Raw genomic sequence first — 19,058 nt, forward strand, 5'->3', positions numbered from 1 at the left:
GTTTGTGTGACCTGGGTCATCATATACAGTATACTCCTTACTGTGGGTCATAGTCAAAAGCATTTAAAAGGCAATTTTTTTTTTTTTGAACATCCACAGTTTATTCCAATTGTGTGTCTGCTCACCTTGTCGTGGGTTTCTCCCTCAGGCATTGAAGAGTGTGAGAGAGCCAGAGAGGAGGTGATTTAAAATTTAATGCTTTACTCAGTGGGTAATAGGGCTGGGATTGTGGCGAAGTGTTTGTTGTCCAACTTGAGATACACAGGACTTAAATGAGAGTTACGTGAAAGGAGTTGCCTGCCATGAGTCATAGAATGAATTTATAATTGGAAGGCTTTCAAAGCTAAGTTTCCCTCTGTGTGTTCAATATAGTCAGTAATAAGAAATAGGGGTCGACTTTTGGAAACCTTTTGTTAGCGTTGAACTTGACTGCAGAAATGTGGGTGGGAGTGGGGGGAGTAGGTGCTTTGCCAGGAGAGCACAGAGTTCTGTTCTTTGCAGGGGAAACAGTCTCCTTTTCACCTTCAGATTTAAGGCTTTATATAGACGAATGACTCTTGTGATGCATTTAAATATATTTATAAGGAGAAAACACAGGTACACAATTGTGTTAATTAACTCCTGGAGCGTCATTTGCTCGTGATTGCATTCTAACGTTGCCATTTAAAACCTCATTGAAATGAAGTAGGTTTGACAAGGTATTGAACCTCTGCCTGGCACGGTTCTTTGTGTGAAGTTAGAGTGCCCTCGAAGAGCCTTCAGCTGGACAGCATGGCTTTAGTCATGTGTTTATTTATTTCGTTTTGGAGATTATCACTTTTAAGTAAATTTGGAATTTCAGAACCTGTCAAATATGGTTTAAAATTTTTTAAAAATTTTAATTGTGGTAAAATACATATAACATTTACCATCTTAACCATTTTAAGCATGCAGTTCAATAGTGTTAGGCACACTCACATTGTTATGCATCTAATCTCCAGAAGTGTATGTGGGTTTAAAGCCAGAAGGGTATAAAAGTATGCTTTTATTCTAAGTATGCTTTTATAAGCATGCTTTTACCCTAGGATTTTAACAATCTCTTAGTATTCTTTTGCAAAGATTTTGGTCTAATTCAGTTTTATGTTCCATCCATGTATGAGTTTTACAAAAGTTTTCATTCTAGCTTAGGAACTGCTTTAAAAACAGCTCTGTTGGTGATTTAATCTTACCTTCAGGGAAAGGCCTGCGTGGAAAAGTAGTTAATTGAAATGTGCTTAAAGCCTTTTTAGGATTCCTTTCCCTCCTATGTGTCGAGGACTTGGTCCTAATCTGCAAGCTGAGATCTGAGTACTGACATGCTCTTGTCTGGAACTGGAGAGTCATCCCTCAGGACTCAGGAAGGAATGTGATGGACAATGAAGGCCATGAGGCCAGGATCAAAACTTAAATTCTTGCAAATGGCTCTGATGAAGCCAGTGTCCTCTACATGAGGATCACAATTTATTAAAAAATTGATGTGCAGTTTGCATATCCGAGAGTGGTAAATGCAGTACCTGTTCTCTGGGACAGAGGAGGGAGTTAGATTTGATTAGAAGCTGCGTTGACCACGTGGCTTCACGTCATGTACTAATGTAACTGTCACATCACAATCCATTTAGTGTACCTCACGTTCTTCCCTTGGAGGCTGATATCTAACCTGGCTGTGTACACACCATTGAATTCCATCACGGCGAACCCTCAAATTATTGGTATTTGACTTTGGGATATTTACTTCCTGAATTGCTTTCTTTAGATGATGTTAGCTCTGAGTATTCAGAGGTCAGTGACAACAGAAGGGGATCCTAAACACTTCAGCAAACTGGCCACAAAACAGACACTGAGCACTGAGGTTAGTACTATAGGAACCTTGGGCGGAGCTCTATATCCTTTACCCACCAAGGGTCACTGAGAAATGGCAGGGCTGCCCCATGTCTCCACTGCAGCCTCTCATCATCTTCTGTCGCCCTCTTTCTATCCTTGGGTCTCGCCCACACCCCTCTCTGTCTAGGGCAGGCAGGGAGAGTGCAAACTGGACTCCATGGAGCCAAGAGGGGAACAAGTGACAGCATCTCTCCTAGCAGAATCTTCAACTTGCCCTGTCTTCTTGGCTCCTTACCTAGAGGTTTATCTCCCTCTCCAAACCCATAAATACACTTCCATTAGAGCCAATTTAAATCTGGATTCTTTTCTGACTGTAGATGTAGACATGTTGTTCTTAACCCTCTGTGCATAAAGGATTACCATTTTCATCTCTGCAGCCTTGCCTTTCTGTTGGAGGATTGGAGGTAGAGGATCGTGCTGTGAGTGGAGGTTTTATCTTTTTTCTGGTTATAAAAGGAATTTATTTAATGTAGAAAAATTGGAAGTTTGAAAAGAGAAACAAAGCCACTGGTAATCACACAAAGACCATCACTATTAGCATTTTGATATATTCTTTTCTGTTTGTTTTTCAAGTGTAGTTTACCTTATACTGTCTCTTTAGCTTTACTTACTTAAAAAAATTTTTTTTTCACCAAAATTCTGCCATGTTTTACAGGTTCTTTAAAATATTTGTAATGGCCACATTACATTTGGTGAGATACCTGGACTGGGAGGAGGAAAGGAGTGGGGGTAGAGGAGTAACAGAGCGGGGAGTGTTTTTAGGTAACCAAGGATTGTAAATCCCTTTATAAGTGGTGAAAAGTGCCCTAACAAAATGTCTCTTCCTCTGTCATTCATATGCATTGTGTCGGCTAACTCCTCAGTCACCTACTTTTGGGATGTAGGACACTTTATTCTCTTTGGAACTTTCATTTAGAAACAGATTATCAATGTTAACATACTTTGAGAGGAGCCTCTTAAAACATCAGGGCTGTGATTGAGTAGAGTTGGAGAAGGTATTAAGTTTGTTACCTAATTTCATGCAGGTAGAAAGGAGAAAGAGTGCAGTGGTAAGTGTTTAAATGAAGTCTGATTAAAACTAAAAATTGAGGAAGTTCTAAAAATGGAATCCCTTATGAAGTGCCTCTTACAGTAATTCTGCTTCAAGAGGAGAGGTGAACCCAAAAACTTGAAGTTGCTTTTAGATCTTATATATAGCAGAGTATGTGTAAATCAGACTGTGAATGTCTTCCTCGGAGATGATGAAAAAGTAGTAAAGAGAGGAGGCAAAATATGTCCAGAAAGTTTGGGACCATCACAGGTTGCTTTAATTAGAGAGTGAGGTAGCTCTGGTGTTTGGCCTCTTCCCCTTGTTCACCTTGGCTGTATGATGTCCTTCCTGGGGGCCAAGGCTGGTCTCCGCTTGACCTCCCCAAGCAAGAGGGTAGGCAGCAACATCACATCTACATTTGATTAACGCATGTACTTAAAAGTCCTTGATAAACAGGCCAGCAGGAGAGGTTTGGAGAAGCAAATGCAATACTTTGTTGAATGGACTGCTTGTGCTCTGAGACAGGCTTCTTAATTTACTGTTTTCTGTTAACACCAATAAATATTCTTTGGGACAGTAACAGATGTTCATAAAAACAGATAAATAAACTTTTGGAACTCCTTGGTCAGACATGTTTGAGAAATGTTGGATTGAAGAGGTGTATCTGCTGCAGGAGTTCTTTAACATCTTTAATTTGCTTAGGTGCGTTTTTCAGCTTAAAGGAGGGAGAGTAGAGTAAGCAACATCCCCAAAACTCATTTTGCCTCCATAACCTTTTCTTTGGACAACCTTTATTGATGCCTTGATTTTGAAGCATCTGCAGCAGAAGCAGGGTTTCGTATCTAGGTAGCAGACAAGAATGCTTTTCAAGCTGTACTGTGACAGGATTCACCTAGGATCTTCCTGAGCTTCATCTTCGGATTGAGTTGGTCTAGGGTGGCACCTGAGACTCTGCCTTTCCCAGAAGGCTCAGGTGATGCTGCCGCTGCTGCTGGAGAAGGAGTGTAGTTGACTGTTGATCACTAGCGGCTGAGATGGGGCCAGAGGAAGATGAATCCTTGCCAGGTGGTTTTAGTAGCATTCCAGGAGAGCTGGGAGCTGGGAGCTGGGAGCTGGGAGCACTGACTGGAAGCTGCTGATGCCTGTTCTGGTAAAAGGGGGATTTCCAGAGGGGACCGAGAACTAGAGATCCCCTTGAATTCCAGAACGTCTGACCACTGTTGGGTGACCTGCCGGGTATGGGCTCTATTTCTCATTCTGGCTGAAGGGATCACTGGTTGTGTTTGCTGGGCTGTCGTGGGTCTTTGTACCAGAGTAGAAAGTTGGGAGGCAGTTGGGGGAAAGCGTTTCTTCAAAGACTCTGTGATTACTTACTAGAGCAAAGAAAGGATATCTAGAGCAGTTAGAAGAAATAACTTGGCGGGAAGACAAGAAAGAAGGTGATTCAGTGGAGGGCGAAGATCTAAATTGATGTCAAGGGACTGAAAGTGTAAGCATGCAATCAGGGCGAGACACTCATCAGCACGGGTGCATCACAGTGCAAGCCGGAATCGCGCAAGTTAGGCGGTCGTGGAGTTCCCAACTGCTTTAAATGACTTCATCACAGAGAGGGAACCTGGGGGGAAATGAGTCTGTTTTGAATCCTGCACTTGGTGAAATCTGATGTCAACAAAGTGGGAGAAGTAATAGGGTGTCATCACTGGAAACACTAAAAAGGAATATGCACAAGATGTGAGTGAAGTCTGATTCCATGGCAGGGCTGTTAGAGTGAATCAGAGGAGTAGAAGGGGAGGGAACTCGTGTGGCTCCACTGTGAGCTTTCAGTGGACTCAGGTTGAAAGAAGACAAGTACACGAGAAGAAGGGGGACATGTGACCCAGGACAAATAAAGTTTCACCAGCCTGTAAGACGTCAGTGCCAGTAACTGAGGCCTTGTGAAGTGAGTGAGGGCCGACCAAGCTCATGACTCTCTGTGATCAGAGCAAGAAGAGAAGGAAGACGTCGGCCTGCTCCCCGTGGCAGATGGCGAGATGAGATGTCTCTGTTCTTGAATAATCTCCATCAAGAGAATGATTGTTCAAAGTGGAATCGCACAAGAGAGGCAGCAATGGAGTTCCCACCTGCTTTAAATGACTTCGGGGGGAGCTGCAAAATAACCTTCCATGATACGGAAAAGTCTGCACGTGAGATCACAGCAGTGCTGTTAGGATTATTTGCCAAATTGTGGAGGCTCTGTGTCGTAGCCCTGTTATCACTGCCAGTGTCATGAAGTTTATAAGTTGTATATGTGAAATTGTAAGCTGCTAAGGTTAATATTGATCCTTGCAAGTTCTAGAATGACTTGTTAGCTGAAGGGTGTGGGGGCACTAAGGAGGAGTAATAGTGACCAGAAGACAGGGTAAGTTTAAAATGAACTTCAGGATTGCCACCTGGCAGTGTCCAGATAAAACTTGTCTTTAAAACTCTAGGTAAATTCAGTTCTTTTATAAACAGTGGTGGTGGCAGGTTGTTATCATTGACAGAAGCCCATAGAAGTTCTGTACTCTTTTGGGAAGGGACCATGGTCCCAAGAACCTTATGAAAACTGATAGATTCTGAGTTAGCTTTTCTAGACTCCCAAGTATGGGAAACGGACCTCACCCCCAGAGGTCAAATGGGTGAATAAAACAGCCTATGTCTGCAAGATGCTTGCTGTGAAAACCCTGGGGATGTGGCCCAGAGGAGAGTTTTTTTCCCCACAAATTCTGTTTTCTCTTCTGACCAGGAGGAACCTTGAGTGAGGAGCCACTGGCCTTGCTCTGTCACGGGCACTCTGCCATGTCCTAGGGTCGTGGGTGGAGAAGCTACAGTCCTGTCCCTGGAGAGGCTCTCAGCAGGATCCACGTTCATGTGCATAATGGTAGTAAAGTTTGCTGAGCGCCCGAAACAATAGTCAGAGCTCCCTGGACACGTATTATACAGTGAGCACTGTTGTCAGCGCCTTCATATTTTAAGTTAGTGGTTCTCAAAGTGTAGTCCACCAGCACCAGCATCCTCTGGGAACCTGTTAAAATGCAGATTCACAGCCTCACCCCGGACCTACTGCACCCAAAACCTCTGGGAGGGGGCCCAGCAATCTGGTGTAATAAGCCCGCCAGGTGATTCTGATGCAAGTGATTTGAGAACCACGGTTTTACATCATTTAATCCTTACAACAGCCCTATGAGCATATTTTATTTCCTCCATTTGAAGCGATGGAAACAGAGGCACAAAGAAGTTAAACAATTTGTCCACTGATGCATAACTTTTAAGTGGTGCAGATGGGCTTTGAATCTAAGCAATGCAAATTTAGAGCTCTGCTGTTAACCACCAGGCAAGGCTGCCTCCCAGGAGAATAAGGTGCAATGCACAGAGCAAGGAGCCATAAACTCCGGAAGGTAATAAGAATTAAGGTATTAAGAGCTGGGTTTTTTTTGTTTGTTTGTTTTTTTTGTTTTCCCTTTACAGGCATTGAATGAGAATGAATTGTATGCAATAAATCATGTTCCACACTGTGGACATTTATGAATATGAGTGGAATATAGACCCTATCTTTAAGATTCTTATAATGAGTTAGGGAAGATCCAATGTAAATAAGTGTCTGGAATCTAACTGCTTTGGAAGTACTAAGAAACTCTAATCGGGGTGGGGGGTCTTGAGCATATGAATACATTTTAACATAAATTATATGAAACCTTAAATGTATGAGGAGAAAGGCATTCCTGGCAAGGAGAATACTGTGTACAAGATTCAGATGTTTGAAATAACTGACATTCTTGAATTTACTAGTCTACGTTATGGTATAGGTAGGAAATTCCTAATTTGAAAGGAGTTAGTGAAACTAATTGCTCCTTGTTTGTTTGTTTTAATCTTGGGAGCCCAAAATTGTTTCGACCTATTTCTTGCTTTTATATAACTTGTCAGTGAAGATGGAAATGTTCCTTAAACAATTTTGGAGGAAATCTTAAATGGCTTCAAGAGATCATTTGGTTCAAAATGAAAAAAATTCTGGTCAATAACTGTTACACACTGGAATATATTGCTAGGGAGATTCCAGAGCTCCTCCTTCTCTGTAAAATTTGATAATCTGGACCAGGATTTGTGAATTTTTTCTGTAAAAGGCCAGAGAGTAAATATTTTTGTCAGGAAAATAGCCAGAGGCCATATGTAAAAACACAGGCACAGCTGTGTTCCAGTAACACCATGAAAGCCAGGCAGCAGCTGGGTTTGGACTGTGGCCCCCCATCTAGATTCCTGCCTGACACACATCGCTTAGATGAAGGCTGTGGAATGGGCCAGGTTGCCTCGGGGTGTCCTTTCTGGTGCTGCCTTTCTGAGGGTCTCTGCATGTCTTAGTCGTGTAACTGAGAAATAAAAATGAGAACTAGTTTTTAAGTTTTCCTTCTTCCAGAAGGCTCTGTATTTTCACCTTAATTGTTCTGCAGCTTTCAAAAATTTATGTACAAATTGATAAGCAACACCTAAGAGACTAATTTATTTCCAGAGCCAGCAAAGGGAAGAAAGGTGCCTACTCCACGGTATGTTTCTTTTGCACATAGGAGAGGAAAAGTGAATGTTATTTCCTCTCGAAGACCCCACACAAAATGACTTTTTGAAGTGGACTTCACTACAAAGAAATAATTGGTATTCAAGTGGACCTTCAAGTTTTAAAACAAGCACATAAATTATTCAGTGTATAAAAATATACTCTATATATACTCTTGCTTCATGAGTGACCACTTAAGACAGACTTGAGAAATGCAAGAAAGGAAGGGGAGGGTTGCGGAGGGGGCGATGGGTTTCATAGATTGTGAGGTGGTGATTTCAGGCCTTACCACTTGGCCTCAAGAGTCTGGGTCACTGGGCAGTGGGACACTGGAAAGAAGTTGCCATTGGATATTCAGCCGATCACACCCTGTAGAAGGTCCTAGATTGATAGAAGTCCCTCTGGGGGGTTACCAGTCTGGTTGGGGCGAAATTGCGTACACGTGCAAATGGAGCACGGCAGTGTTATATTAGTGGAAAATAAACAGACAAGTGTGGAGCATTTTGGGGAAGAGATGGGTCACAGGAGGCTCAAGGCTTGGGTAAGTGCAATGCAGCATTTGGGTGGATCAAAGGAAGGGCAGGATGTGGAAATGCAGAGACATACGGGGAGCAGAGGGCCTGGCGAGGGCTCAGGCACAGAGGTGAGAATGCACACAGTTGGCATGGTGAAGGTCGGACAGGCTGCATGGCTAGATGTGCATCTGGGGTTATGTAGACATTGTGGAGATTGGCCACTCAGGGTAAAGACTTGGGGCATTGTCTCTGAGCATGTAGGGAACTGTTTGTTTTAAAATAAAATTTATTTTTAAGTAACAAGATGATCGGTAGGAGACTTTTTAGGGAGATTGATCTGATTTGTGTGGAGCTGCTAGAGGCCAGAGTGATCAAGGAGGCAAGTCGGGTCATCCTGTTGTGCAACCTCAGATGATAACGTTATGCTGAGAGCAGCTTTTAGTAAAGAATAAGTGCCAGTGCCTTATTTTGAAATAATATTTGATTGGTTTCTTTTTGAGACTATTTGTGGGAAGGAAACAGGCCACTACTCTTTTTAAAAAACTTTTCATTTTGAAATAGTTTCAGACATAAAGGTACAAATAGTACAAAGAGAGTTGCCTTGTGACCATCACCCAGCTTCCCCAAATGTTGTTTTATGTAACCACAGTGCACTTGGCAAAACCAGCACTGATAGCCTTGAGTAACTCAAATAACAGCCCTTATTCACAGTCTGCCAGCTGTCCTACTAAGGTCCTTATCCTAGTTCAGGGTCGCACCGCCTTTCCTTGTCCGTTTCGTTTGATCTCCTCCAATCTGGCATAAACCCTTAGTTTTCTTTGGTCTGTCATAACCTTGATAATTTTTGCAGAGTGCAAGCTAGTTATGTTGAAGAATGTCTCTCAGTTTGGAGTTGTCTGATTGTTTCTTATTTAATTCAGGTATGCATTTTGACAAAAATACCATAAAAGTGCCTTTCTCCGTGTATCATATCAGCAGGCAAGTGATGTCAGTAAGTCTCATGATTGGTGATAACTTCTATCATTTAGTTAAGGTAGTGTCTGCTAATCCCCACTGCAAAGTTACTATTTTTTCCTCTGTACTCTTTAATATCTTTGGGAGAGACATTTTGACACTATGCAGATATCCTGTATCTTGTTAATACTTTTGTTCCCTAATTTTGGCATCCATGGGATGATTCTTGCTTGCAACATTTAGTACTGTGGTCTTTGCCTAATGGTAATATTGTGTGTTCCCCTTTCATTGCATATAGTAGTTGAAGTCATTCTGTAAGGAAGAGCTGTCTCCCCACCCCTACATCTCCCACCTCCCCCCAACCCCATGTTTGTTTATTCAGTTATTTATATCAGTATGGACTCATGGATATTTATGCCATGGATTATAATACAATACTTTAATTGTTTTGATGTCAAATGGTCTCAGAGTTGGCCAGTGGGAATGTCTTAACGTTGGCTGCTGTGGAATGGGTTCATCTTGGAATCCACGTGTGACTAGGTAGGTTGATGTGACTCCAAGTAGAGAATTCAGTGACAAGTGAAGGTAACTAAGCTGCTTATTGAATTGTTGGCCCAAAGTCTTTAGCGACTTGATTCCTAAATTGTAAAGGCTTTTCTGTGATGACATTAACCAAGGAAGCCCACCCTGTTAGGCAAAATTATTATCTTGTTTGTAAACACAGTGAGAAGGAAGATATTTTCCCAAGGAATGAATAAAGTCAAATTGATGATGCTTTGGGATTTGTTTCTTTTGTACTTATTTTGTATGTATTTCCCAGAAGCTGCTGATTCTTGCTGATTTATCTCCCTAGGCAGGCAAGATTGTGAAATATTTATAAGTATTCCTAGGCCCCACTTTAATTTTCTACTTTAGCTTTTAAGTGGGGCAAACATGTTGATACTAGAAGAGAGTCCTTTAATAATGGGAAGTAAAAATGAAGTCTGATGCTATGGCTGCCATTAAAAGTGTATGTCCTTTCAGAAGTTACATATGTACAGCACTGCTCTGCATACAGGAGGTACCTTGGCTTAGGGCTATGTCTGGGATGGGATAGATAGAAAACACATACCATGTGCACAGGTGCAAGGTGGGATTCACCGAGACACTGGCTCTTTGTTCTACACAAATCAGACTCAGAAGCTCAGAGACAGATCCCAGGGCTGTTGTTCAAATGATTTGTACCGCTGCAGTGTTTGGAACTCGGCTGGGTGTGTGAGGGAGGTGATGTCTGGGGAGTGCACCAAGCTTCACAGTACAAGTACATGATGAGAAGGTCAAATGGCCAGTTTCAACCTCTGATTTTTACAGTTTTTCTCAAGCCAGGATGCACATTAAAACTACCTTGGGGAGCTTGGAAAAAACTTGCCCAGGTCTCTCTCCTATAGGTTCTAATTCTGTGTCTGGGGTGAGACCTGAGCTCCTGTGTGTTTTTTTCTTCAGTTTCCCAGACAGTTCTAATTTACATCCAGGGCTGAGAACCGCTGGATCTAGCAGAGAAGACCATTCGTGACTTCCTCATGCAGTTACATGCACATCACATTCTGTGTTACAGGATAAATGTATGGGGCAGTAACTAAAGACAGGTTTGGGTTGCAAACCAGGATGAATTTCTTAACTTCTTTAAGTCTAGTTTTGTCATCTGCAAAATGGGATTAGTAATACCGTAATAGTTTTTCAAAAATTAAGCAATCTGTTGCATGCAAAATATTTAGTACAATGTCTAGCGTATAGTAAAGAGTCTTGTTTAATAACATGCAGCATGTTACAGTAGTGTGGTGACTTTGAAATCAATCAAAATTTTGTTCCAATCCTGGCTCTGTAGCTTTCCAGCTCTGGGGCCTTAAGTAAATTTCTTAACTTCTCTGACGCTTAAGGGTAAAAATAGGAATAGAGGGGTGCAGTTCCTAATATGGGCAAGTGCTTAAGACAAAGAGGGTACTCAGTAAGCGTTTCTAGCACCTTCCCGTTCATTCTGTTTTCTTAACACGTCACAGGGCAGCAGAAAAATACAATTTGAGAACATCACTTTGGTTTGGCCAGGCTATGTTGAGAAGATATTGTTACAAGTGGCCTGTTGTGAGCATGTCCTTCAGGGCCCTGAGGAACAGCTGGGCCTGAAATGTGACCAGAGTTTGCAGGAGTCGTGGTGCCCTGCCCTGTGCTTCCATATCAGCCACTGGCTCGTGTCTCCAGTTTGCATTATACCTGACTTGTGATGCCCATGTCCTTCTCAGGCCGACACACTGGCTGGGTGAGATCCTGTCCTCTGAACCTGGACCGAACTTTGATTGAGACGTGTGTGTGTGCCGGGGCTTAAAAGGACCCCCATCTTAGAGCTCTGCTGCATGGCCATCTGGGTCACAGCCTTCATTGTTTTAGTCTATGATCTCTTAACACACGTGTCCTCTAGTTACTTAGGGAGCTTTTGGCGTCCTAGAATTGTAAGAAATCTAAGTATACTTATTCCACTTTAACACCTTCCTTTCTCCTTGGTCACCCAGAATGGGTAAAGGACAATGGCTGAAGATGACAGAAAGTTGTGTTGTGAACTGAATTCTCAAGTTATCGACAAATTGGGTAGATCTTGTTGGTTCCTATTTGTAATAGAGCAGGTCATTCTTCTGTGCTGATTGAAGTAATACTCAGTCTTTTCCATTTCTCTTTCCCCTTGTAGCCTAAGCATTTTAATGCAATCCAAGGAGAGCATTCAGGCATATCCTTTAAGAGCTGATTAACAAAACGATCCTTAAGCCTACCATGGAGTTTAACACGATATTTCCAGGGACACTGGAATGAGCTCCATGCTTGGTTCAGACCTAGCCTCAGAGACAATTATAGTTTAGCTTTAGTGAACATTTAACTTTTTAAAAAACAAAGGTGATATATGATTGCTAACCAGTTATCCTTCTGAGTTATGCCATTATTTTTTTCCTGGAAGTTCATTTGTGAATATTAAAGAGTTGCAATTTTCTAACACATGTTTAAAATATGAGATTTGCATGGAATCATTTAGGGAATTGTCTTCTGTGTGTCATTAAATTGGAAAGGAGAAGAAATAAATTTGAATTAAAATCTAATTTCATTTGTATTGTTACTCGTCTTCTCTGTATGGTATGTATAAGTCTTTCATGAAAGAATCATTGCATCTAGCTTAAGTAATTCTAGGAAATTGGAAATAAAAGGGGAAAAAGAATCATCTCGTCTGGGCATTGTATTTGAGATAACATGGTGAGAGCCATTTAAAAGACCTGCGTCAATTGGACCAGCCATCCAAGATTATAGAGTAAATTCATAGGAAGTCTGAAACAACAGAGAGAATTTATGGGTTTAAAGTGTTCTTTAGATCCTGTGTCTAATGGTAAATGGGTTTCTAATTAGGGGAAGGTATCTTGTTCCTGTATTTTTGGAAGCTCCCACTGTGCCTGGCAAGGAGCTCAGTAGGTGCTTCGTAAGTGGAATGAATGGAATTTAGTTGCCACAGGAGTTATGAGATGAAGCCCTGGGATGCTAAGAGAAAAAGCAAAACCAGGTGAGCCAAAGATGGGATGAAAAGAGCTAGGTCATGGTATAGCAGGGAAAGACTGTTGAATGGAGTGTGGAGCATCTTCAAGGATGCTACTATGCTCCTCTTTCAGGTAAATGCTGGAAGAGAGCGGTTTGTACGGTGATTTAGAGCAGTGATTTTCGTATTTCTGTAAGTTGGCCCATGGCAGCCCCCTGATCAAATATACCATATGATATTATGTAACAAATATCATATGATATCACTTGTATGTGGAATCTAAAAAAAATGATACAGATTCTATTTACAAACCAAAAACAGACTCATAGACATAGAAAACAAACTACGGCTACCAAAGGGGAAAGGATGGGGAGGGATAAATTAGGGTTTGGGGATTAACAGACACACATTACTATGTATAAAATAAACAACAAGGGCCTACTGGTATCCACAGGGAACTATATTCAATATCTTGTAATAACATATAATGGAAAAGATTTTGAAAAGAAAAAGTATGTATGTATGTATACATATAACTGAATCACTTTGCTGCACACCTGAAACTAACATTGTAAATCAATTGCTCTTCAATTAAAATTATTTTTTAAATTACATAACAGTTCTTTCACAATATCTATTAACAGTTAGGTAATGCATGGACCATTCATTCCTCCATGTTCTTTTTTCTTTAAGTCTCTGGCACTTGCTATCTTTAGTCAGTACCAACAACTGACATAAAGTGGTCTCAAAAAAGTACAGAGTTGTGGTTATTTTCAGTTGAGCAAATCTGTCCCTTCGGGAGCTCTGCAGAGAGCACCTAGCTTCCCCACACTTAGCTGAGCTTGAGAGCTGCTGTCCTAGCGCGTTCATGAAACAGAGCTCCCTTGGGACCGGTTAAGAGCCGGCTTCTCAGGAGTCTCTGACAACAAATCTAGGTATTGTGTCCTGTTAAAGGCAGTTCTTGTTGTGTTGCTCTGGTCGACTCCCTGCGGGCTAGTAGCTGATCTAACACTGTTATCTGGTCGGCATAGAAGGATCCCATGGCTTTCTTGACTCACCTTACCAGTCTTTTGAAACGAGCCATCCACAGGGGAAGTTTCTGTGAAGGGGAATTGTGCTGAGTGTAACACTAGTGTTGAGGAAGCCAGATTTGGGCTGGCAGCAGAGAAAAAGGAAGCAGTTTGCTGTCTTTTGTGAAAGTGCCCCCACCTAGTTCTTTAGAACTTGTGTCTACCTAAAAGCTTTCTTTTTAACTAGATCACGTGAAGTGGTTGCTTTTCTGAGCTGATTCAGGCAATTAGGTGAGTAATAAAGATGGTCAGTTCTGACCTGCCATATTAATTTTTGAAAGTCTGTTTAGGGGGAGAAAATTGCTTCTCATGACGATTCATCTTCATATTACAAATCTGGTGCATATGCAGATTTTACATTGTTCAGTGTTTCAGTAAGTGAATACAATACCTTCAGCTCGGACGACAGAAGACCTAGGAAGGGCGGATCGGGACTGTATAGACTAGACCAGAAGGGGCAGGTGGGTGTTTTATTTTAATACATGACAATTAAAAATGTCCTGTCTACCTTATATGGTTTTTTCTGGAAGCCATTGCATATTTTTTAGCAGACTGTACCCAGTGGCATTTCTGGATAAAGAATCCACACATTTCAGTTTAATTAGATTAGTATGGGAGCTGTATGGAGTGGGGAAGAGCTGGAAGGGGAATTCTGTCTTAAAGTTTGGTAGAAGGTTCAGATGTTGGAAGACAGTGAGTGGCAGGCTATGTTTTTGTAAGAGATTCTAAGAAGTGGAGAGAGCAGACTAAGAAATGCTGGATCTCAAAAGATAGCAATCTTTGGAATAGAGATGTAAAGACCTTTTAAACGTAGGTTGGAAGCTCAGTAAATGTTAGTTTCTCTGTTCTTTTTCCTAAACACACTGGAAAGTGATAATAGTTTTCTATTGTGCTTAAACATGTGTGGGTGATGGTGCTGCTTACTGGATTATTAGGTAGGAAAATTTAGCTCCTACAATTCAAATCATTCAGCAAATACTCAGTTGATACAGAGATATAAATATCTATAAATAGATGACTAGAAGGTTGTGTGCTAGAGGCTGTGAAAGCAAACAGGCCAAGCTGGCAGCACTCCCTCCAGGAGCTTCTGGATTAGTTGGGGCGAATGCATGCGTAGAAGGACAGCCAACAATGTGGAGCACCCTGGAGCTACCACATAAATAGTCAGAAACCAAAGAGCTCCAAAGAGGGACAAACCATAGTGGACTGGGGCAGATGGACAGAGCTTCACCCAGGAGGTAACTGTACAGACCTGGACTTCAGTGGGGTTCAGGGAAGATGGAGGACTTCCTAATGTGGAGAATGGTGTGAGCAGAGGCAGGTATGAGTTGCAGCTTCTTCTGATGAGTAGATCTGGTTGAATCAAAGAAGCCACATAGGCAGGTAGAAGGAATACTAGAAATCTATTAGAGGCAGACTTTGGGGGCCCAGAAGGGTGCGCTGCAGGTTTGGATTGATGCACATATGCAAGAATAGACCCACTGTCAGTTGAGGGGGCGATAAAGGGACTTTGGTTGGTTGATGTTTGCAGGATAGAGGGCGTGACTAGAGCGTGGGGAAAATCTGCTGAGAAGCTGACACAGCAGTCCACGTGTGCAGTGATGAGAGCTGGACTTAGGTGGGTGAAAGTGGAAATGGAAGGGAAAGGAGAAGTGGAATCAAAATTGCTTTGTGAATAAAGAGACAAATACACAAACATCCCAGTCTTTCTATTACACTTTTTAAAGCTGTACTCTCTAGACTGGGAGCCGTTCGCATGGAACGTCCTATCTCACTGGAATGTATGTTGACCACTTGCATTGACTGAGAATAAGGATGTTAATCCTCCAAGGCCCATGACTTGAGATTTCAGCACGTTTTTGGCTTGGACAACTGCTGGGCCTGTCGCAGTTGCATATATTGTGTCCTGATTGCACAGAGATTTCCATTTGGTTCTAATTTTCCCCCTTTTCTTTCTTTTCAAATAGACTCTATCGAGAAGAATTTCCAATCCATACCTTGAACATACTCCTTCCCAGGTAAGATTCTTTTGTCTCTTACAGCATTTTCTGAAACAATGATTCACACATCCTGGTGTAGAGTTCTCTAGCTGTAGGTACTCCCTTTGCTCCCCATCACACTGTCTCCTTCACCTGGGATGACACAGTTGAAGGTGTCTGAGCTGCTCTGATAATTGTGTGATGGAGCAAGAAACTCACTGGGTAGGAAAAAACAGATTTTCCCATTATCCAAGTCCCTTCTATGAATGCATTATCCAAGTGGCAGTGTTCAATATAGTATAAATATTTTCAATTTTCTGTGTGATAGAAATGCTGTGTTTTAAAAATAGTGAATATTTTACACTGAAAACTTTGTGTAAAAGGGGATTATTTATATTTATAGTTGTCTAATAGTAAAACATCCTGTATGCCCATCTGATAAAAGATGGGCATACCTTCATTGTGTTATGTTAAAAAATCAGCTGATAAGAGTTGTGTTTTTTTAGAATAACAAGACTCCAAGCTTTGTTGAGGGCAGGTCCTTTTTGGCCTTGTTCACTACTGCATCCCCAGTATCTAGAACGCAGGCCTGACAGCTGCTCATTCAATGTGTTTTGAATGACTGAGTGAATAAACATCGGTACCGTGTCGGGACTAGTCAAGTGTCAGTGACTCATTCCTCTTTTATAGTCATATTTTCTGTTATCTGACTTGTTCAAGTTTTTTTAAACAAAAAATAGTTTTAACATGTTCAAAATAAATCATGTCCTGCCCTTCTCCCTTTCTTACCAGGCTGTGCTTAGGAGGTGATAACAGGAAACTTAAGGGGGCTTTGGGAGAAGATAGAAAATATTTTGTCGGTACAAAATTTTGTGGGTGCAAAAAGAGTTAAGCAAGAAACAAGTAAACAGATGCAAGCACGTACCACCCAATACATATTCATTTTCATGTGCCTTTACTTAGGAAGACAGTTTATTTTCACTTAGCTTCCTTTGTGAAGCAAAGTTGCCCTGTGGAGGAAGGCACCAGTTATAGAGAAAAGAGGTAGTATATAAAGTAGGACATAGACCTCTCCAGATCTGAGGACTATCCTCCTTCATCCTCCCAGAATCAGAGATGCATATGGGCAAATTGAAAGATTAAAAAAAGAAGCTAAATGAAATTTTTATCTGCTAGATGGAATCTGAAGTAGATGAAACCAGGATGCTTGGAATTAACTGAACTATGCAATTGAGAGAAGCTTAAAAGCAAAGCAGACAGCAGCCTGCTATCAAATTGTATCATGGTGTGAGATGCTCACTGGATAGGAAAAAAGCACTTTCCTACCTTCTAAGACCTTCACATGAGTGCATTATCAATATGGCAGAGTTAATATATAAATATTCCTCAATTTGCTGTTTTGATGGAAACATTGTATTTTAAAAGAGAGATATTTTACCCTGAAAATTTGTGTAAAAGCAGATTATTTATAGTTAAAGCAGTTTAGCATTTGGAAAATTGTGATTATAGCGTAATAGCATGAATGGTCTGATAGCAAAAATAAATAGGTAGTTTTAGGTCTGTAGCTATGTAGGCTGAGATATAAGTGTTGTAAGCTTGGGGACTTGGCCGTAATTTTTTCTATATGGTATGCATTGGCAGCTCACAAATTGTCACGTTATTGTTCTGAATTCACAGTGAATCTTTATCTTTTCCATTTAGATTTATGGAGAGAATTGTTCCTGTGCAGGAAGAGCATTGAGGAATATTATTATTGTTCAGGCAGCTGACCTGATAAAGGACAGAGTGAACCTCAAGGGGTTTTACAGGTAACACAGTTTCCTCACACCTTGTCGAAAATTCTTCTAGAGAAAAAAACCAAAAACGTGTTAAAGTCATAACCTTGATCACAGAGAGAGAGGCTCTCTCAATAGGAGGAGGGCTTGTCTGTTTGAAGTGTCCATTTGGGATACTGGTGGTGACTTCTCTTCATTAAACTTCGCCAAGTGTTTGGCAGTCTGACTCCGAGTCTGAAGATTGGGTGTGGAATCCTCGGCTGCATGTATGGAGGGGCTCCTGACGGTCTCTGCTCTGCTTCCTCTGAGACGAGATGTTTTATCATGTTTTTACTGAGTGTGTGCTGCACTGGGACTTCACTAAATATAGGTCCCGTCTTCAGGGACCTTGTCAGGGCTCTGTGAGGACCCTTTGGAGGCCCATGGGAAGAGAGCTTCTAATCTCATTCTCCAGGTGAGAATGAGCTGCCCCCTTGGGTTCTGCAAATAGGGGGAGGGGCGGGTTGGCATTGGGATGGCACTTCTCTGTCTTGGCTAGTGAGTAAGGGCAGAGGCATGAGAGTAAATGGATAGGTATATGGTCAGTTTTAAAGTACAGCTGGACCAACAGAATGGCCACTTAGAAAATTTGGAACACATGTTTTCAGTGCATGGAGCCATTGAAAGAAAAAACAAGTGAATCACCAGCTTTTTGCCAAGTAAAGGTATTAAACCACACCAGACAATACCAAAATGAAACTACAAAAATGAAAAGAGAAAGAACCACTATTATTTCTTACCATTATTTTTTCTTACAGAAACGAAATTACAATACTGTAAAGACTAGGAAGAGTACTCAGAATAAACGACACCAAAAAACAGGGAAGATTCTCAGATGAAGACGTTTCTTTAGGTTAACTAAATTTAGCTTTGTCACAAACTCATGATAATATTTTCTCTTTTTCCGTTTGCCACAGATGAGGAAAATTACATCATGGCCTGGATTTTGGGGATAGTGGTTCCCAACCTATTTGTGTAAGAATACCCCCTTTTTATTGAGGCACAGTTGACATACAGTAAAGTGCACACATCTTAAGGGTACAGCTTGATGAATTTTCCATTACTGCCCGCACCTATGTAACTATCCACGTCACGATCTAGAGGATTTTCACACCCTAGATAATTTTTTCATGTCCCTTCCCCATCAGTAACTATCCCACGCCGCCAACTTGTTTCTAATTAAAAACTTGGCAGAATCTGTACTCTTAGACACCATTGAGCAACTTTGTGGTGGAGATGGGAGAACTACAGTGAAATTAACACTTTTATATCCCATATTTAATTTATTGCATTAGTATTTATATAGGGTTTTGATATTTCATATAGGTTAGACATGATTTCTTCAGTTGACGAACAATGCTTTTGTGTATATGGAATCATGAACCTCTCGAAAAAGCTCCAAGATCACCTCCAACCTTCTTCCTCCATAAGGAATTCATAGCCCAGGGTCTGAGAACCACTAGTTTAGAGCCAGGCCAAACAGACACAACAGGCTGGTGGAGGGGCTGTGCTGACAGCTGGATTACTTCACATGAAGCCTTTTTTTTTTTTTTTTTTAATATTTGATGGTATCAACTTTATGCAAGTCTGATTTCTTCCCCCTTTTTAAAAAACCTAAAACTGCACGTACAGGCATATCTCAGAGATATTGTGGGTTTGGTTCCAGACTGCCGCATTCAAGCATATCAC

General features: G+C 41.3%; 1 protein-coding gene across 6 annotated transcripts in view; it reads left to right on the forward strand.

Annotated features, from left to right (window-relative positions):
- The window catches only part of RAPGEF5 (Rap guanine nucleotide exchange factor 5), a 353,892-nt gene that overhangs the window by 157,425 nt on the left and 177,409 nt on the right, over nucleotides 1-19,058 (forward strand). For all 6 annotated transcript variants that reach the window (XM_032483865.1, XM_032483867.1, XM_032483866.1 and 3 more), the window contains 2 exons: nucleotides 15,544-15,594; nucleotides 17,257-17,363. In XM_032483865.1, the coding sequence (XP_032339756.1) occupies nucleotides 15,544-15,594; nucleotides 17,257-17,363 (158 nt within the window). The remainder of the gene's footprint in view (nucleotides 1-15,543; nucleotides 15,595-17,256; nucleotides 17,364-19,058) is intronic.

Source organism: Camelus ferus, chromosome 7 (assembly GCF_009834535.1).
Source record: "Camelus ferus isolate YT-003-E chromosome 7, BCGSAC_Cfer_1.0, whole genome shotgun sequence".
Lineage (NCBI taxonomy): Eukaryota > Metazoa > Chordata > Mammalia > Artiodactyla > Camelidae > Camelus > Camelus ferus.